The 19,891-nt window shown below is 41.5% G+C and overlaps 1 protein-coding gene across 1 annotated transcript in view; it reads right to left on the bottom strand.

Moving 5' to 3' along the window:
• The window catches only part of ANKRD10 (ankyrin repeat domain 10), a 74,724-nt gene that overhangs the window by 49,425 nt on the left and 5,408 nt on the right, over nt 1-19,891 (bottom strand). Inside the window, exons 2-3 of the mRNA XM_069205125.1 lie at nt 12,372-12,524; nt 10,569-10,660 (exon numbers count right to left, since the gene is read on the bottom strand). Of these exons, the coding sequence (XP_069061226.1) occupies nt 10,569-10,660; nt 12,372-12,524 (245 nt within the window). The remainder of the gene's footprint in view (nt 1-10,568; nt 10,661-12,371; nt 12,525-19,891) is intronic.

Here is a 19,891-nt window from a genome sequence, read left to right on the forward strand (position 1 = left end):
ATTTTGTAGTAAATCTAAAGAGTACATACCACAGAACATAAAGGCTATAATAATCATCTTCAATACAACAGAGTTCAGTAGCTTTTCTTAGAAATCACATTTATTTTGCAAATGAAGAACACGGACACCAAAGGGTTAAGCAGTAACCATTATCTTAAAGTATTCATTTTACTGGGGCTCACAACTTGACATTACAGACTGCGAAAAAAATCTCATACTTACATTAAAAAAAAGAAAATCAAAACAAGTAAATAAATTTGATCAACACAAAAAGCATATTATTCAACATTATAAGCTAAGGAGCTCGTACTCAACACTCCTAGGTGAAAACTGCATCCATTTTTGTGGATTTTGTAATATCCTTGCATTTTTACAAAAACCTTAAAAGAAAAAAGTTAATAATGTGAATACAGAGAAAAGTAACAAACATTGCATTTTTAAAGAGGTGCTCAATTTAACAAACTGATAAAAATAAGGCTCACATACACATTTACAATCTAAAAAAAAAACTTTTCAACCAGGAATCAATTGGACCATACTTTTCAATCAAATTAATCTGACTGCCTAGAGACCATTTAATTTGTAGTGTGCACATTAAACACTACCAAATATTTAAGGGAAATTGCATAAAACATCAAGTGACTTGAAAGTATCCATCTTTCCTATATACATTTGAGCATCTACTACATAGTCTTCAAGGGCATATTCAGGAATTAAATCAGGGGTATACATATAGCGAAGTAGGAAGCCCATGCTTTAAGGAAAAGACCTCAAATTACAGCAACGTATGTTAGCAGCTTCCAACAGAAACTAGATTTCAAGTTCTTGCCCAATGGAGAAAGCAAAATGTACATCATACTACTCTCCACGAATTAGGTGGTGCTACATTTTATCCTCAATAAGACCATAAGGGCTATCTCAGCAGTTCTTTTCGTACAAGACAAAGGAATTGGTCACCAATCAGTTTTATCTACAGAATAAAAATATAACTCCAAATACCATGACCATGCAAGAGAAGAACTGCATAATTTTAAATGTGTTAGCATGTCAGCTGTGTTGGAAAACTCAGACATTGTTGTACAGAATCACTGATGACTTAATATGAGCACCTCATCAAAGAACGTGACATTCTTTTGAAGGTATGGTAACACTTTAAAAAGCATAACACTGGTGCTGGTGAAAATTGCCTAGGTTTTGTAACTGTGCCACGAAATAATCAAGAATTATTTTCATGTACGGTTATGGTGCCATCTGCACATCTTATTACTGTTAGAGCAGCTCTCTGCCTACTAAGGCTGCAAGTGCAATCTCTATTATCATAATAAACATCTAAACAGTAGTAGAGAACTAACAAGAAAGGACACACGAAAACAGAAGATGAAACTGAGGTGTGCAAATTGATCGCCATTTCAACTGCACAAAGAAGAGATGTCCTCTAAAAAGACATTCCAGCTAAAGAAGAAAAGAAAATACAACATTAAATTAGGTTCTTCGTGGTCTCCAAAGTTTCTGTCTAGATGAACGAATTATGTTTTCACAACTACCTTTCTTGTACTATTCTGACTGCTACCAACTGGTGGACTTGTCGCCTAAATGATGTTAAAGATCAGCGACAGGATGGTTTTCACACATACAAATAAACTGATTTAACTGGACTATCAGATGGTTTAATTATATTTCAGTGCTGTTGTATACAGCAGGGAAAATGAAACCCAGTAAGGCACTATTTAATGGCCGTTGGCAACTAAACCAGCCTTGGGCTTGATAATTTTACAGTAGTGCTTTACTGTGCAACATTCACACACTGCAGGATCAACATTATTTGAAACAACGATCCTCAACAGAGAATAGAAGAATGTTCTACAATGACTAATGAAGAAGCAAGCAGTGAGGAAGACATAAAAGGGTCCACACCAATTTCTCAAAAGTGTAAGCAGGAAGACCATGGTGATGAAAGCTAGTCGAAAAAGGTTTAAAAGTTACAGTAAGGGAAGCCTGACCAAAGCTGGGTAATTAACAAAATCCCTTACAAAGGGAAGAAATAATACACAGATTAGCAACAGAAAAGATGTATCCAAGTTCAAGAAGAAAAAAAAAAAGAAGTCACTGCGCATTGATGCCATACAGAATGCTGCAAAATGATTAAATTGGTGAATCTAAATTGGGGAGGGGGGGGGGGGGGGGGTGGTTCGGAGGTGGATAAATTTGTGCAAGGAGACCAACTGAGTATTTTCACATGTGTGCAGGCACGTTTGTTCAGTGTGGCTAGAGTTTTATTTTATTACAAAGTTCAGACACCCCCGAATCTTTGACTGCTCATTTTCACAACGAAAAAACATTAAACCCCATTAAGAACTAATTCTTGGGGAAGGGGAGTGGATTGGGGACATATGAAGCTGGATCATTTGGCATCAGAAAGATACTGCACCACACAAACCAATTTCAGCAGCTACTGGATCAGCAACTTAACAGCAAAATAGTTGATGGTTAAACAGGTTTCTGGGGTTTTTCCTCAGTCTTTAAGGGGCCTTGTTTTATAGGTTTTTTTTTGTTTTTTTTTTTTTAAACATGCCATCATGCAAAGAATGGGTATATGGGTGAACAAAGACTTCCATTGAGTTGGACCAAGAAAGAAAAGTTAGAGCCACCAGGTCACACTCTTGAATTTATGAAAATCCAAAAAGTTAGCGATGGAAGACCTGACCCCTGGCAGAGATATAGGGGCAAATGTGACTGTGAATAAATGAATCTCATGTGAACCCAATGCAAAGATTAAAGAAGGGTGTGGGTGATGGGTAAGCCTCTACCTGCAAGCCAATGATGAGTGCGGCAGCTGGATGCCTGCTACTGCCATTAAGAAATGGAACGACTTTAAAAAAATATTAAAAGCCTTAAGGTACAACTGGAGACAGTGTCTAAAAAGAGAGGACCCAAAGATAAAAGCTGCTGGAAAAGACTCCTAAATTGCACAGCAAATACAAGCGGAAGGCACAAAAGCTCATCTCCAGTAGGTGCTATAGAAGAATTTTGCCCTCCTTCTAAACAATATTGTATCATGCAAGGATGGACAGAAGCTGCAGGTAACCTGCCTACACCCAACCAAATAATAACCTTAGGAGTGTCAGCATAGATGTAGAAAGCAAGACCATGAGAGCGGATTAGCTAGGCAACAGGCTCAACATGATTATTGAAAAGTTAGGGTGACAAGACAGAACCCCAATGGACTCTACAGTTCAATGAGACAAAAAAGGAATAAGCATATCAAATTGAAGCTAATTAGGGAGAACAGAGCTGAAGTGTTAAGTATGCAGAAAGTGATTCTAGACGTACCCAGACTCCTCAATAGCTGCATGTTTAACCTAATAGTCCATTGTGCTAAGTCCATACAGCTCCAATCTAGAGGTATTTGAATGCCAAAAGGAGCACATGCTTTGTTACTAGGGCCAGAACTAAAAGTTGACTGAACAGTCAAGTGGATTCTAAAGAGCTGCAAATATGTTACTTAAGAAGTCTTCAAGCTGTTTGGCAGCAGCCACATGACAGGAGATGGACCTTTAATTAGTGAGAATAGTAGGGTATGCTTTTTTTGGAGGGGGGGGGGGGGGGGGAGTGTAATGGGTTCACATGGACAATTCTAAATGTATATGTTGGAAAAGCATCAATCTTAATTTTGATCATCCAGTCCTGCATAACCAACAAGAAGGATTTCAGAATTTAGATTTGATATCTGTCTGTGTTTCAGGGCCTGATGTGACGTCAATCACTACATTAACCGTGTAAAGAATTCCAAAAGTTATGTTGCAGATATGTGGTCAGGTAACAATTGCTTATTTTTGGACCAAAGGAAAAAACACTGACACGCATTGTAGTGTTCATGTAATACTTCATAACTGCAGAGGAGAAGTACTGGATGAGAGGTGATGTTGATGGCGAACAGATGATGGAAGAGGGATAAGGAGCAGTTTACTGGTTATAAAAATCCGGTGGCAATTAACAGGTTCCTAGGATTCCACTGGGCTCCTAAAATGATTCATGATGCCAGTGCTTTGTTAGGCAAACAGCTCTAATTTTACTACTGTAAGCACCTAAAATAATAAATTCATTTTTAAACAAGACTACATTACTCTGAATCCATAGTTCTCAAAACTGTGGGTAACCTGCCACTTAGTTACAGGCCTGGAAACTGCTTCTCAAAATAGTTTATTGCTAAGCATCTGTGATGAGTAACTCATCATGAGTCATTACAAACATGGCAATGCTTCCCGTACTTCCCCAGGACCGCTACAAATCTTCACTTCAATCTGGGTGTAATTCTTTTGAAGGTGCAAGAGGGGAAGCAGGTTTTTTTTTGTGAATACAACCCCTACAGGCTTAGGAGCAGGACAGTTACATTTAGGGTGACCCTATTTCTACAAAGCCCTGTCTCTCTCCGGTAACTATCCCTTTGTTATATTCCATGCCAGAGAGAAAGCAGCATTTGGCAGCCAGAGCAAAATTACAAGGTTTTGGCAGGTCCACAATATTTTGTAATTGATGAACTGTCAAGATTCTAGTGCTTGAAGAAAATAAGGGGGAGGGGTATATAAACAGCCCTGGAAAGAGTCACTGTTACAGCTTTTGCTTTTTCAGTATGTGTGATGACATTTTTAGGAAGGGAAAATGACCTGCAATACATATTGTTTGTGCACAGTGCATGCAGGTGAAGATTCAAAAGGCAATAATGAGACGAACATCAGATACGGTTATTTATTACATGCAGATAACAATAAGAGCACCAGACACAGATGTAACACCTCTTCAGCCAAGGAGGACAAGAGGTGCTGAAACAAGATTGCGAGCTAAAACGTATTATTCAGAAGTCAAAGGAAAACTTTGAAACAAAAGGACTGAAAAAGTCTGTAATACTGCTACTTAGACTCCTTACTGAAAAAACTGGGATGGATCTTGTCTGGAAATAGCTTCTTGTAGACTGAGTAGTGGAAACCCATAAAAGAAACTGACTGCCCAGAGGCCTGGGATGAAAGAAGGCACCAACCTAAAGGACTGAAAAGTCTTAGCCTGCTGGAAGGAGGCCCAGGCCCAAGCCCTGGCCAGCGACAAAGAGATTGGAGTCAGCCATTTGGAAAAGACAGTGTCGGATTTGTTATGCTGCAGATCTTTATCTGCAAGAAGGTTGAACCGATCAAAACTGGTTAAACGGATTGCCAGAGGGAAAATCAATAATTATCCTGGAGCTCCTGCTCCTGGTCAAAAATCAAAAGACTACATCCACATTTGTTTAGTCTTTTAGAATGACTGGTCTCATCAGTAGCCTGGACATTAGTTTTTTGCCTTCTCACTTCCTCTGCTACACAATACATAGACTTATACGCCTCATGAACATCAAAAGGGCGGCAAACTGATCCAAAACAGAGTTAGAGACCACTGCTTACCAAGATGCACAGCACTTAATTCAACGAGAAACCATCAATGTAATATATTGCCCCCTTTTTCTGTAACTTTTGGCCCGTTTGTCCCTGTGTGAAGACACCAAAAAGAAGACGGGACAAATGTTTTGAGGAGGAGCCAAAAGCTGAGTGAAAGCAGAAATGCCTAAGTTACTGGCAAAGGTGTCCCGGGAGGATCTGGCAGAGGAGACAGATAAGCTAGTGAAGCTCCTCAGTCATCTTAATATCTGCAACTGTGTCACCGCAGATTTCAACAGTCTGCTGGAGCCGCCATAAGAAGGTAACAAGGCAGGCCAAGGCCTGAAATAGAATAAGTTGGAGCACTTGCAGTGAGGACGACAGATTCACTGGCTGTAGATGTACTTTATCAATAGGGAAAGAGGATTCATGTTGGCAGAACCACTGTCTGACTGAACCATCTCTTGCATGTAATGATCGGTGTCTTTCTCTGATTGGCACTCAAAGCAACTGAGCTATTCCATAGCGTTAACCTTCTTTGAGATACCATGCAGACCTTATGCACTGATAAGACCCATTGTTGACTAACCACAGTACTGAAGGGGATGCTACAGAAATGCTGACATGAGGAGCCACGAGAAGCTTAACTCAATGTGCATCATTCATGATTTGCATAGAAAAAAGGCAGCTTTAAATATTCCAGAGTCTTGGGCTGAAGACTTGAGATAGTGATAGGGATGAAGCGAGGGCTTGAAGATGGACCTTGGTCGGTACCAAAGTTTCCTAAACACCTTTGTTCCCACCAGCATTTGTTGCACAGTTATGAATGTGGGCTAATCAGAACTTTTTTGAGGTGTAGGTCTTGGCTTTGACTTGGCAGCCTTCTACTCACTCACCCCCACTACCCACCATCTACATCCAACATCAATAAGAGTATCTGAGGATAAAGACTCAGGAACCAACCAACCTTCTGTAGGAAGACACTGGTTCTACTACCTGGTGCAATTCCTCCCCCAAATCCTACCATCCAGCTGCGAGACAAGGGATAATAATTAGTACTAGGGAGGGAGTATAAGGCTAATTCGTGGGGCAACATTCTAACATTATTGAGTCCAAGAGAGACATGCTCTCTGCCAGAAAACCACAAGCCCAAATTGGGAGGTAAACTAGACACTATGGTGTAACACAGTGTCTGAGGAGTAGAGGAGGAAACCTGTGACAATCTGTTTAAGAGGAACAAGCTTTTTGTCTCCTCTTTCCAGTGGTTAGTAGCACTTGGTGTGGGTTACCTCCATGTTCGTGGGTGGGAGTTTCAGAGTGGGGATTTGTAAGTCTTTCTATACAGTACCTTACTACCAGAAAAGGTGATAAATACTGCGCTCCTTTAGAGCAAACATACATCCCCTTGCTGCAGCTTATGGCACTTAACTGTCTTGAAACCACAAGGCTATGGCATCTATTGTCAGAGCCAAAGCTAAGGGAACAATGTAGGGCACAGGTCATGCAGATATGTATTTTCCATGTATTCTTTGCTAATAGGAGGTGCTTCTGACAGCAGTACTCTTATGAAGACCTCAATTACTTGGAGGCAGTCTGTTATCAGTATGAATCCAAAACTTACTAATAGGGTTCATAGGTTTCACTACTATGGTCATTCAAACGGTTATAAGATTTCTAAAGATTAAGATTTAGAAAAGTTCAGTACAAATCTCTGCAGAATGAGCACAAACCCATAAATTCAACATGTATGAAACACTCCTGACAGCTCATGAATAGAGCAATTAAATCTTGATAAGTTCCATTCACTAATAAATCTTTTAAAGATATACACAAAATTAAGTTTATAATTCATACCGATAACTAGGACACTACAGATTGAGGCAGGCCATCAACAGCCAATTAGGGGTGCTCACAAGCACAGAGGGAATTAGCATGTCTGCACGAGCCATTACACATGCTTAACGTATGGGTAGTACGGCTTACATAAAAAGATGCAAACAAACAGCATTTAGAAGCAGTTCCCAGTCCTAAGTGGGCTGTGTCCAACTCTCTACTCTTTCCAGTTAAGAGCAGTACACCAAACATATAGGGTCCTACTAGTCTAACATCATCAACTGTAAATTCAGGTACGACCGATGGCTTCAAACCTGCGTGCAGCAATTAAAAAGCAGAGTCATAAAAATTAAATAATCTTGACAACAACAGCTGAGCTGTCCAACACAGCAGGAGATGCAACATTAGGTAACCCTGAACTACATACTTCCCCCTTTTACATGGGCTATGAAACGCTTTTTTGCCAATGGACATTGGGAGGGCCTGCACCTTTTTTCCTACATAGTCTTGGCTTTTAAAGACACTGTGCACAGCTACTAACAATACAGGAGAATTGATAGTTTTTAAGGTTTAGGTTACTAAAACGAAACAAAGCAGGATTCTAATTTGGAGAATTGCTGCTAGATGACCAACAGAAATGCACCAACACCTCAGCGTGATTTTTTAAAAATGTTTTGCTGCCACAAGGCTAAAGGATTACCAATTTGTTGTAGATCGAATTGTTTTACTTTCATGTCTGATGAACGGGAAAAGGATACCATTGTTTTGTACAAATGTCATTGCAGGATGCAAAAGTGGAGGAGATTTCAAAGTAATGACAATACTCAAGATACATGCAACTAAGATTCAGAAGCCCAAAAAAAAAAAAAAAAAGGGGGGGGGGGGGGAGGGGAATAAGACAGTTTGATTTGAAAGTCTTTGGTGGGGTGACCAAGTAGTATGTGTCTATATGGTGTAGAAGGCTGGATTCATAGGTTCAAGGAAAATAAACTACAACATTTTGCATTCGGTTGCTTAGCCGATAGAATAAGCACTACCCTATACATTCTACTTCAACAACTGAAGAATATTGGTGAAACACGACTTGTACCTGCCTGGTAAATATGAACACCACGCTCAAAGAGATTCCACAAGGTACTACTGACGGCATGCCATCATGCACTACCTGCAATATCCTAGCTAAATTAATTTATCTGTACACTAAACGTCTGCCACAGGATGAAATCTCACTGCCACAGGCTTTTAGGCAAACGAAAAAAAAGACTTTAGATATAAAGGCATAATACAAAGGTAAAACTGCATTAAACAAATAACCATTTAAGGAACTACTCAAGTTTAAATGAAGCAGATTTCAAAATCATCAAGTAAGTCTAACCAAAGCTGGAACAATCTGCAAAAGAAGCAACCCTGAAGTCGGAATAAACACTAGTTACTGAATGAGAACGTCTAGAACAAGGCATCCAAACAACCAAACAATTGGGTACTTAATTTCTATATTTTTTGGAAATGTGGTCAAGAAAAAAAATACACACTGATAAAAACCTAATGCAACATAAGACTAAACCAATGGAGATAAATTTGTTGAGCCCCTAATAAAAGCAATGACGATCAAAAGATTTCATGAACAGTAAATAGGTTAAACTAGCTTTAATCTCTAAAGGAAAAAAAAACAACATTGCCTTTACGTTAAACACTTGCAGATTGGTGCTGAAATCAAATCAAGCACCACAATTTCATGGGAAACTCAAAAATGATTAACATTGGCTTGCAAATGTCAGTAAAATATAGGAAAAAGGAAGCAACCCACATACAAATTAAAGACATTCAGCTCCTATAGGGAAGTGCATGAACAGACTAGCCCACTGGAAAAGCCATCCAAATGCAGGAAGCTTTCTCAGCAAACCAATATCAACTGCTTATACATACATTAGAAGGTCAATTCCTCTACAAGACCATAAACTAACAGGTCCCTTTACCCCCAAAGTCATCACTACCTCTGCAGTCTCTCCACATTTTGAGGAGGCATTAAGCCAGAGGAGAGAACTACTACCGACCACAAAAAATAAAAAACACCAATAAATGATGAAAAACAAAAACACTGAGCAAGACTATCGGCTCAAGCTACGCGCATCTTCAAATCCATATCCAGTTTCCTTGATATCTAGCACTAAGCTTGACAAAAAGCCACTTACAGTAAATGACAATTTGATACAATAGCCAAAGTTGATGTGTGAAAGTCAAGTGGATGAAAAAAAAGTAAGTGGTGATAATAATGCTAAGATTGTACACTTAATGTGCAACACGCACATTACACCTTTTGGCACAAGAAACAATGAAGGACAATGCATAAGCAGCACCAACCTCACAATACATCCTGCAGTCTATGGATAATGGGTAGATCAAACATAAAAGCCTTTTATGAGTAACTAATACAAGAAAAAGTGTAGTGCTCTTGAGTTTACATACATCACGCCAGCATTCCCTGGGTGCAGGATAGCATTCAAAAGCATCTGCACTAAACTTTATACTTTATTCTGCACAGTGGGGCAGAAACAACATTGTTCAGACTGGGAAACTTAATGCCGAAACAAAATGCAAATACCTACTGGAAGACATAAATATACCACAATATAAGCAAGGATTAATGAAGTAGGTAGGTAGAACAGAGAAAGTCGCCGGTAAGAACATGCGGGGCGTGGGGACTTTAAAGACAATACAACAGAGAATAAGCAGGGTAGGAATGGGAAAATAATTTTTCCACAACAATTATTGCGAGTCAAGAAGAGGCTGTGGCATGCGAGGTGGTGAGTTGCAGGGGAAGATTGACGACCAAACAAGAATTGAAAATATAAGTCCTGTTTTGAAGATGTTGGTTTGCCAAAATGTGGACATTTAGCAGCAATTTGCCCAAAAAAGATCACCACCACCCTGCCACGCTTACGTACCACTTAGCTGTGCCCAGCCATGTTTTAATCTTTGTTTGACTCTTACTCTGCATAACAACGGGCAATTTAGTAAACAGAACCTGACTTCTGAAGTCTTAGAAATAAACTACAGTTTTCCATATTTTAGCTAAACCCCTTACTTGTTTCGACTACAGTGAATTTAAAAGATAAGGTTTCACCTTCTAAAACGGTTTAGCTATCAAATGGTGACTGCTGCACTCCAGGAACTTTCCACATGGGAGGGGTAGGCAAGGCAGCTAAAAATGACTGTCAAATTATAGAACGTTCCCAGAAATGCCCCATCTACATTTATTGGGCACATTCTGCAAAATGTCATAACTTCTCATTTTAACTTCTGTTTTGGTCAATCATAATGGCAACTTACTCGATTTGCGCTCCATGCGTCACAAGAGCACTTATGCATTCCTTACTACCAGACCGGGCTGCTTTATGTATAGGTGATTCACCTACATAGTCCTGAAATGATAAACAACAGTTTTTGTCAAACACAAATCCCACCCCTCCCTCCCCAAAATAGAGACTGTAATAAAAAAAAAAATACCCTATCAAAATATACAATCCCTTACTCCATGCACACTAAAATCATTCATACTGCTGAAATCAGTAGTGTCACTGTGAAAAACAGAAATGGGAGGAATTAACCAGGGCTTAAGTTCTTACTTGTTATCTTCTAAGGTTAAGTCTCCATTTGCATGCACACCTTTTGCCCTCCAGTAGACAGCACTCACCTCGGTCTAACCCCTTTAGCAGAGCAACCACACATTCACTTACACCCTTCATGCACCTATGTCACGTGACACCTATAGTCGCTCATTAAAACACTTACACAAATGCCCATTCTTTATCTGAGTACTTTTAAAACCTGCTTTATGCAGCATGACGTGCCAAATGGCACATTCACACTGCAGCGAACATTGCTTTTAATCATCAAAGTACCCTATTGTCTATGGCTTCATTTAGTTTTAAAAACTATTCTGACCAAGTGACACAGCCGAACTGTGGTTCTGACATTTAAATAATGCATTAAGGCAATAGTGCTACTACTCTTTACCTCATTGGAACAACCTCAACAAGTCTAGAAACTGCTGGATATACATGATCCGTCCAATACTAATCTCTAGTCATGAGATTTCAATTCACCCAGTCTGCTACTTGTCACTCGATAATTTCCAATGTAAAGTGATGACTATATGGACTCCGAAGAGATCTGGATGTTTAGTATAACACACAAATTATTTCCACCACCTTACACAAGACCCAGGTAATTAACCTGCCACTGCAACCATTTTCCAAGTGTTACAATTATTTAATATAAATTAGGTAATAACCAACCCCTTCTTGCACCAAAGAAAAACTGGAAATGGCGTTGATTCTTTGGCCACCACAGGAAATAAAATAGTAATATACACCATTAACACGAACTACAATCTTCACACAGCGATTCTGGTAAAAGAAGTGCATTAAATATGCCATGCCTAGTACAGCCTCAGCGATCAATGGCAGGCAAATTTTACTGTGTCTGATATCTTTACATTTAAATGTTTTTAAACCTAAAGACTTCCTTTAAATTTGAGTATATCGAAGTAGACCAATTAAAGACCCACAAAAGAAGGTTTTGTAACATTAACATGAAGAGACTGAAAAAGGACGGACAGATGTCATTAGGTCTCCGACCGCTGCAATAATGAGAAGAAGGAGACCTAGTCATAATTAATACAAAGATTTTTATTTTCATCTCAGAAATATATCATCTGAGGTGGCTCTACTACAAAGGACCTTAGAGTTCAGTTCCTGTTATAACCACACAGTAGTGACCAGTTAGGATCCCTACTGCAAGAAGCACCATTCTGCCCTTCTAAACACAGGACTACCCACTGACTGTACATAGTACTACACTCCCAATAATATACTAATTACATGTGTACACCTCATTGGTGCAAAGTCATGCTCCACAAATATATGCTTTTTCTAAGAAACGTTAAAATCTGCTCAGTTAGTTAATGGGAGCAAAATATCAATACAATATGAACGTCCCCTGGCATAATCTGAAGATTGGGATTAACGATTTACTACCATTGCTTCAGGAAGAAGAAAAGACTTCATACGTTTGAGATCCATTCACGGACAGCACCTTCAATTGGGCCGCAGAAATAGGCATGCATTTTACCTGTATGTTAACATTAGCTCCTGACTGAATCAACCAGATCAGGCACTGTGGGTGTCCTCCAAAAGCTGCAATGTGGACAGGAGTCTGAGCAAATCGTGTTGTGCTGGTGTTCACACTGGCTCCAGCTCTTACCAACTGCATTAAACACTCCAACTTCAAAATGCAAAATAGAGAAACAAATTAGAGAATGAAAAAAACGCCATTCAAAATGTTTTACAGTATGGATGCAAACCCCATTCGCTGCTCCCTTTCATGAAAATAACATGATAAAATCATTGTAGTAGACTTGACCCACAAAATACTCCTCAGTGCATGAAATTACTGGGAACGACTGGCAGCCAACCACCTCCCTTGTAGCTTGTGCTGGTGAGCCTCTCTGTAAATTCCAGAGTAGGGCAGGCAGATATAGGAATCATTAATTTAAGATTGGCAGCTGCAAAAAAAAAAAAAGTGGCATTTAAGTCTCAGAAGAAACCCATAAGATAGACTTAAAAAGAAATTACTTATCTGCATCTACAGTTCACCGGTTTCGTTATCAGTCAGATTCACTTGTGCGGAATGTTTTCCCATTGATGGGCTGGAGTGATTTCCCGTTGATGGACTGGGATTATATTTGTTAATATATTGTAAAAGAGAAGTCAAATTATATATTGTTTTATAGTGCAACAACCCATCCATTTTGCTATTCTAGTGCCTTAACTGATTAGTGAAGTGAATATGCCTCAGCCCCTCCCTCCGGTGGCCATCTCAAGATTCTCAAGCAAAAGCTTGTCCATAAAAAAAAAATACATAAAAAAACACAATCTCCACAAAAACACTTCCTGTCCACAGCCCAGCTGACCAGGACAGGAAGCAGGACGTAGGAGCCACTGCAGGGCTTAGGTCCACTTCCGACAGCCAGGTTCCACTTGAGCTGGGCACAGGGGAACTACTCTGTTGAAGTGAAACGTGGAGGAAGCAGAGGGAGGAATCCTCTGACCAGAACTGGCTGCTGATGGAGGACGCAGGGGGTGGTCACACAAGTAGCACCCTTCTGCCCCTACCCAATAGGTCCTCTTTTTGTTAAGGACATACCTAGGTCAGGGGTTGTTCAGACCTTCAGAGAGTAGGAAGGGATAGAGGAAGCCCCTTCTGCATGTGCCAGATAAGATTTGGGCAGCTTATGGTGCACATTTTTTAAATCTTGCTGGATGGTCTGCGCATGCATGGACTCCTCTAGATTGGGATTTTGGGGCATGCTCATAGGACTTTCCTTGTGCTTGCTTTCAGCTACAAGTATGCAAGTTTAAATAGATAATTTGGGCCACACTTAGTAATATAAAGGCGGGAGTTTCTATGGTTTTTGTCCCTCCGAGTGTGCTGGTGCAAGAGAAGTTCAAGAGTGTTGCTGAGCAGCTTTTCTAGGTACTGTTTCCAGAATGCAAATACATTCCAAGAGAAGGATTTCTACATCCTCACCCTGCTCTTCTCCCTCTAGGAATAGTAACAGGGCAAAGCAGGAAGACAAATGCTTTAAAGGCTAGGATCACGAAAAGTGTGTTGGAGACCATGCCTTCTATTAATTCTACTCCTCAGGTGCCTAAATACAATACAATGTGTTTATAAAGCACACAGCTGCTTCCAAAGAAATACCCCGGCGCTTGCAGCATATGACTATTATAATAAGTTAATCGAGCCAAAACTAATATCCAGACATTTATCACCCAAAAATAAAAAAAAGAAACTCCCTCAAGTTTTTTTTTCTTCTAAAAGTAGCGTCAGAAGGGGTTAAATGTAACTCAAGCGGAGTTTGCAACAAACTTAAATTATTAGATCTCAAGGATCTAATCTGGCAGGAGGCCCCAAGTCGGCGTCTCCTTAGATACACAGGCCCTTAGGCTAAACTTTTCTACAGGCAAGATTGGAGAATTTAATTTGTTTACTGGAGTTGGCACTCATACTGATAGACGCGCACAAATCTTTAGAACTAAATGCACAGCTGGATTCTGAATGATCTGAAGGTGCTGTTTGCATAGTCCAGTTCTGAAGTCACCAGAGAATGCACAATGATCCTAAGAGTGTTGTAAGGAAATGCCTCCTTGGCATGGTTACCCCTGACTTTTTACCTTTGCTGATGCCAAGTTATGATTTGAAAGTGTGCTGAGGCCTGCTAACCAGGCCCCAGCACCAGTGTTCTTTCCCTAACCTGTACCTTTGTCTCCACAATTGGCACACCCTGGCATTCAGGTAAGTCCCTTGTAACTGGTACCAAGGGCCCTGATACCAGGGACGGTCTCTAAGGGCTGCAGCATGTCTTATGCCACCCTCGTGACCCCTCACTCAGCACAGACACACTGCTTGCCAGCTTGTGTGTGCTGGTGGGGAGAAAATGACTAAGTCGACATGGCACTCCCCTCAGGGTGCCATGCCAACCCCACACTGCCCATGGCATAGATAAGTCACCCGTCTAGGAGGCCTTACAGCCCTAAGGCAGGGTGCACTATACCATAGGTGAGGGCATAGGTGCCTGAGCACTATGCCCCTACAGTGTCTAAGCAAAATCTTAGACATTGTAAGTGAGGGTAGCCATAAGAGTATATGGTCTGGGAGTCTGTCATACACGAACTCCACAGCACCATAATGGCTACACTGAAAACTGGGAAGTTTGGTATCAAACTTCTCAGCACAATAAATGCACATTGATGTCAGTGTACATTTTATTGTGAAATGCCCCCTGAAAACATACCCGACTTCCAGTGTGGGCTGACTAGTTTTGCCAGCCTGCCACACACCAGACATGTTGCTGGCCACATGGGGAGAGTGCCTTTGTCCCTCTGTGGCTAGTAAAGCCTGTACTGGGTGGTACAGCCCCCTGCAGGAGCTGTAACACCTGGCGGTGAGCCTCAAAGTCTCACCCCCTTTGTTACAGCGCCACAAGGCATTCCAGCTAGTGGAGATGCCCGCCCACTCCGGCCACTGCCCCACTTTTGACGGCAAGGCCGGAGGAGATAATGAGAAAAACAAGGAGGAGTCACTGGCCAGTCAGGACAACCCCTAAGGTGTCCTGAGCTGAGGTGACTAACTTTTAGAAATCCTCCATCTTGCAGATGGAGGATTCCCCCAATAGGATTAGGGATGTGCCCCCCTCCCCTCAGGGAGGAGGCACAAAGAGGGTGTAGCCACCCTCAGGGCTAGTAGCCATTGGCTACTAACCCCCCAGACCTAAACACACCCCTAAATTGAGGATTTAGGGGCTCCCAGAACCAAGGAAGATAGATAACTGCAACCTGAAGACAAAGAAGGACTGCTGACCTGAATCCCTGCAAAGAAGACGGCGACACCAACTGCTTTGGCCCCAGCCCTACCGGCCTGTCTCCCCACTTCAAGAAAAACTGCAACAGCGACGCGTTCCCCAGGGTCCAGCGACCTCTGAAGCCGAGGACTACCCTGCATCTAAAAAGGACCAAGAACTCCCGAGGACAGCGGCTATGTTCCACAGAAACCAAAACTTGCAACAAAGAAACAACTTTTAAAGGACTCCAAGTTTCCCGCCGGAAGCGTGAGACTTTGCACTCTGCCCCCGGCTCGACCTGCGGAGAAACAACCCTACAGGAAGGACTCCCCGGCGAATGAGACCCTGTGAGTAGCCAGAGTTGACCCCCCTGAACCCCCACAGCGACACCTGCAGAGGGAATCCAGAGGCTCCCCCTGACCGCGACTGCCTGCTTCCAAGAACCTGACGCACCCGCAGCCCCCAGGACCTGAAGGATCCGACCTCCAGAGCAGGAGCGACCCCCAGGTGGCGCTCTCCCTTGCCCAGGTGGTGGCTACCCCGAGGAGCCCCCCTGCCCCCCTTGCCTGCTTCGCTGAAGAGACCCCTGGGTCTCCCATTGAAACCTATTGCAAACCTGACGCCTGTTGGCACTCTGCACCCAGCCGCCCCGTGCTGCTGAGGGTGTACTTTTTGTGCTGACTTGTGCCCCGCCGGTGCCCTACAAAACCCCCCTGGTCTGCCCTCCGAAGTCACGGGTACTTACCTGCTGGCAGACTGGAACCGGGGCACCCCATTCTCCATTGAAGCCTATGTGTTTTTGGCACCACAGACCTCTGCACCTGACCGGCCCTGAGCTGCTGGGGTGGTAACTTTGGGGTTGCCCTGAACCCCCAACGGTGAGCTACCTTAGACCCAACTTTGAACCCTGTAGGTGGTTTACTTACCTGCAAAACTAACAAATACTTACCTCCCCCAGGAACTGTTGAAATTTGCACTGTGTCTAGTTTTAAAATAGCTTATTGCCATTTTTGCCAAAACTGTACATGCCATTTTGCTGATTCAAAGTTCCTATGATACTTAAGTGAAGTACCTTTCATTTGAAGTATTGATTGTAAATCTTGAACCTGTGGTTCTTAAAATAAACTAAGAAAATATATTTTTCTATATAAAAAACCTACTGCCCTGGAATTGTCTTTGAGTGTGTGTTCCTCATTTATTGCTGTGTGTGTACAACAAATGCTTAACACTACCCTCTGATAAGCTTACTGCTCGACCACACTACCACATAATAGAGCATTAGAATTCTCTTTTTGCCACTATCTTACCTCTAAGGGGAACTCTTGGACTCTGTGCATGCTATTTCTCACTTTGAAATAGTACATGCAGAGCCAACTTCCTACAAGTGTCCTCTTGCACCAAATGCAAAATCCTCCTTAAAGATATAAACACTGCAAAACTGCTAGCAGACAACGGTTTGATTTGTGGTTCAAAAGAAAGGTTCAATCAAGTCAAATTTGATACCTAGGTTCCTTACAGTCGAGGAGAGAATAGGAGGGGACCAGAGCTCAGAAGGTCACTAATTTAAAGAGTCCAGACAACATCTAGTGCCAAAGAAAATAATCTTTTTATCAGAATTAAGCCTAAAGCCAGTCACTATTCATCCACTATCCGACTGTCAGTGAAACATAGTTTGAAGGAGTTAAAAACTTCCACATCATTATCCTGAAAAGACAGAAGGAGCAGAGTATCACCAGCAAAAGAAATCACCCACAAGCCCCATCACTTGACAAGGCTCACTAAAGGCATACAAAGCCCTGAGAAACCCCACAATCAAGAGGTTTAAGGAGACAGAAATACTGCCTGTGTCCTGTCTTGAGGTTAACAAACTGGGTATGTTTATTCTATAAGGTAACGGGGGAGAGAAAAGAACATACAATTTTAAGAGTTCCCGAGGTTTACTGGAGGCAGGGGCAATTAAGGAGGAAAAAAACTCCTTGTGTGCTCTGCAGGTGCATCTAATCAACAACTTTTGCATCACTATTGTACGATTTCCTCTATTTACGCTCCAGACGTTTGCCTTCAGGTCTTTCCTCTTTCAAAGCAGCCAAAAACCATGAAGAAGATGGCCTCAATTTCTTGGCAGCAGAAGTTAATTTGGGAATGATAATATCTAAAGCCTTTGATAGCCAGCTATTAATGCTTTCAAAATCAGAATCTAACAAGCCAGAGAGTTCAAAAGGGATACACTGAAGAGGCTCTGTCGAGAGAGATTCTGAGAATTTCTGTAATGAGGACCGGTATTTGTCCATTCAAAGCTCTGAAGCAGAAGAAAGAGAAATTCTTCACTCCCGATTTCGAGGGTAAATACACTGATAAGGAGATGTTGCCTGAAATGTTTGCTAGGGTACACCACAATATGGGCTTTCCTGTGAAGGGGCACTTAGTACCTTTTCTGAGCTGGTACTTAGGCAGTTCTAGCAGTCCACAGCCTTGTTGCATCCTATTCACCACCATGTTGCTGATGTGGTAAAGGTAGAATGAGAGGACAAATACAAAATCACTGTGCCTCGATTTATATCTAGGTTTTATCGTTTGGAATCAGCTGACAAGTCGTAGCACGAGTCAGTGGAGGTGGACTCGCTGAATGTCAGCCTGGCAGATAGAACATCTATGGCTGAGAAAAGTATCCTTAAGAATAAAGCTAAAAACAAAATTAAATTGGCCTTAAAGAAGTCCTACGCTGGAATAAACCTGTTTTTGAGATCTGAAATTTATGGTGCATACACTTCAAAATCGCTTATTTCAGACATCAATAACCAATTTAATACAATTGAAGAAAAAAGTGAATTTTCATGAACTTCCTGAGGCCTTGGAGAAGCAGATGTATTTTGTTATCCAATATCTCCTTTAACACAGCGATTGTCAACACTAACAGAGTGCCACCATTTCTGTCACAAGGGAACCTTTATTTAAAAAGAAGTGGCACACTGAAATTTGTGGGTTTAACTATGCCGTTTGAGGGAACCAAGCTCTTTAATACAAACCTTTAGGAAAAAATTACTTATTTTCCTTGGAGATTATATGTAATCACAATTCTTTCATTATAGTAGTGGAGCTTCTACTTCAGGATCTCGCTCCTCATTTATTAAATCATCTTTTCATCAACATTTGAGACTGTCTAGCCAGCCAGAGCAACAGCAGTTTTTCCTTTTACAAGAGGAAAAGAAAACAGAAATCAGGAAAGATCAGCAGGAAAGTCCGGATCTCCATCCAGGGATCAGCTTTTCTGGCTATGCATGGAAAGTGTTACTCCAGGCTTTGTAAAAAAAAAAAAAAAAAAAAAAAAAGAAGTAGAAGGTTCCCTTTAAGAGGGTGTCAACCAGGCAATTTGCTCTCACCACAATAAACAACCTACCAAACCAGTCACCTAGATAGGCTTAGTAGGTAATGGAAAACAAAACCCTAGTTCAGTGTCTTCGATTGGGGGTGACAAAAGGTGTGTGACTTACACCTGCCAGAGTTAACACCAGCGAATAGCAGCTCAGATGAAACCTCTAGAAGGCCTTCAGTGAACTTGTAAAGCCTGACAGACAAGTAGCCACAGAGCCAAAGGAGGTTGTCTAGCGCAGAATATAAAATTAAAAATATTAGAGCATGTACAGTTATGGAGAAATGTGACAGTCAATAAAGGCAGATAATCACAGGGTGCCTGAAGTGAAAATAAGCAGCAATGAAAATTGGTTGCTAAGCACTGGGGTATCTCATGTGGAAAAACATTGCGGAGATGCTTTATAGAATTCAATTTTGTAACTCTTTGTTGCTAAAAACATGTATTGTTGTGTGTCAGTAAAGTGACCACTGAACAGCTAAAAGACAAGAGAACCAGACACCATAAGACCCACAGTCATCAAAGTGACAGACTAGGGGTGAAAGAATAGTCACCAGATGCATCCTGGGAAAGGACAAAGTTGGCAATCTGCACCCCCCCCCCCAAAAAAAAACAGTCAATCAGCTGGTATAGTGTTTTTCAGACAATCAGAGGACTTAGAGAGGGAAAACTGAGACCACTGAAATGAGTCCCGAGAGAGAGAGAGAGAGAGAGAGAGAGAGAGAGAGAGAGAGAGAGAGAGAGAGAGAGAGAGAGAGAGAGAGAGAGAGAGAGAGAGAGAGAGAGAGAGAGAGAGAGAGAGAGAGAGAGAGAGAGACTACATGTGCAAAGACTTGTTGAGGCCCATTCAATGCTCTCAGAGTGACACACGAATCTACA

Source organism: Pleurodeles waltl, chromosome 8, assembly GCF_031143425.1.
Source record: "Pleurodeles waltl isolate 20211129_DDA chromosome 8, aPleWal1.hap1.20221129, whole genome shotgun sequence".
Taxonomy (NCBI): Eukaryota; Metazoa; Chordata; class Amphibia; order Caudata; family Salamandridae; genus Pleurodeles; species Pleurodeles waltl.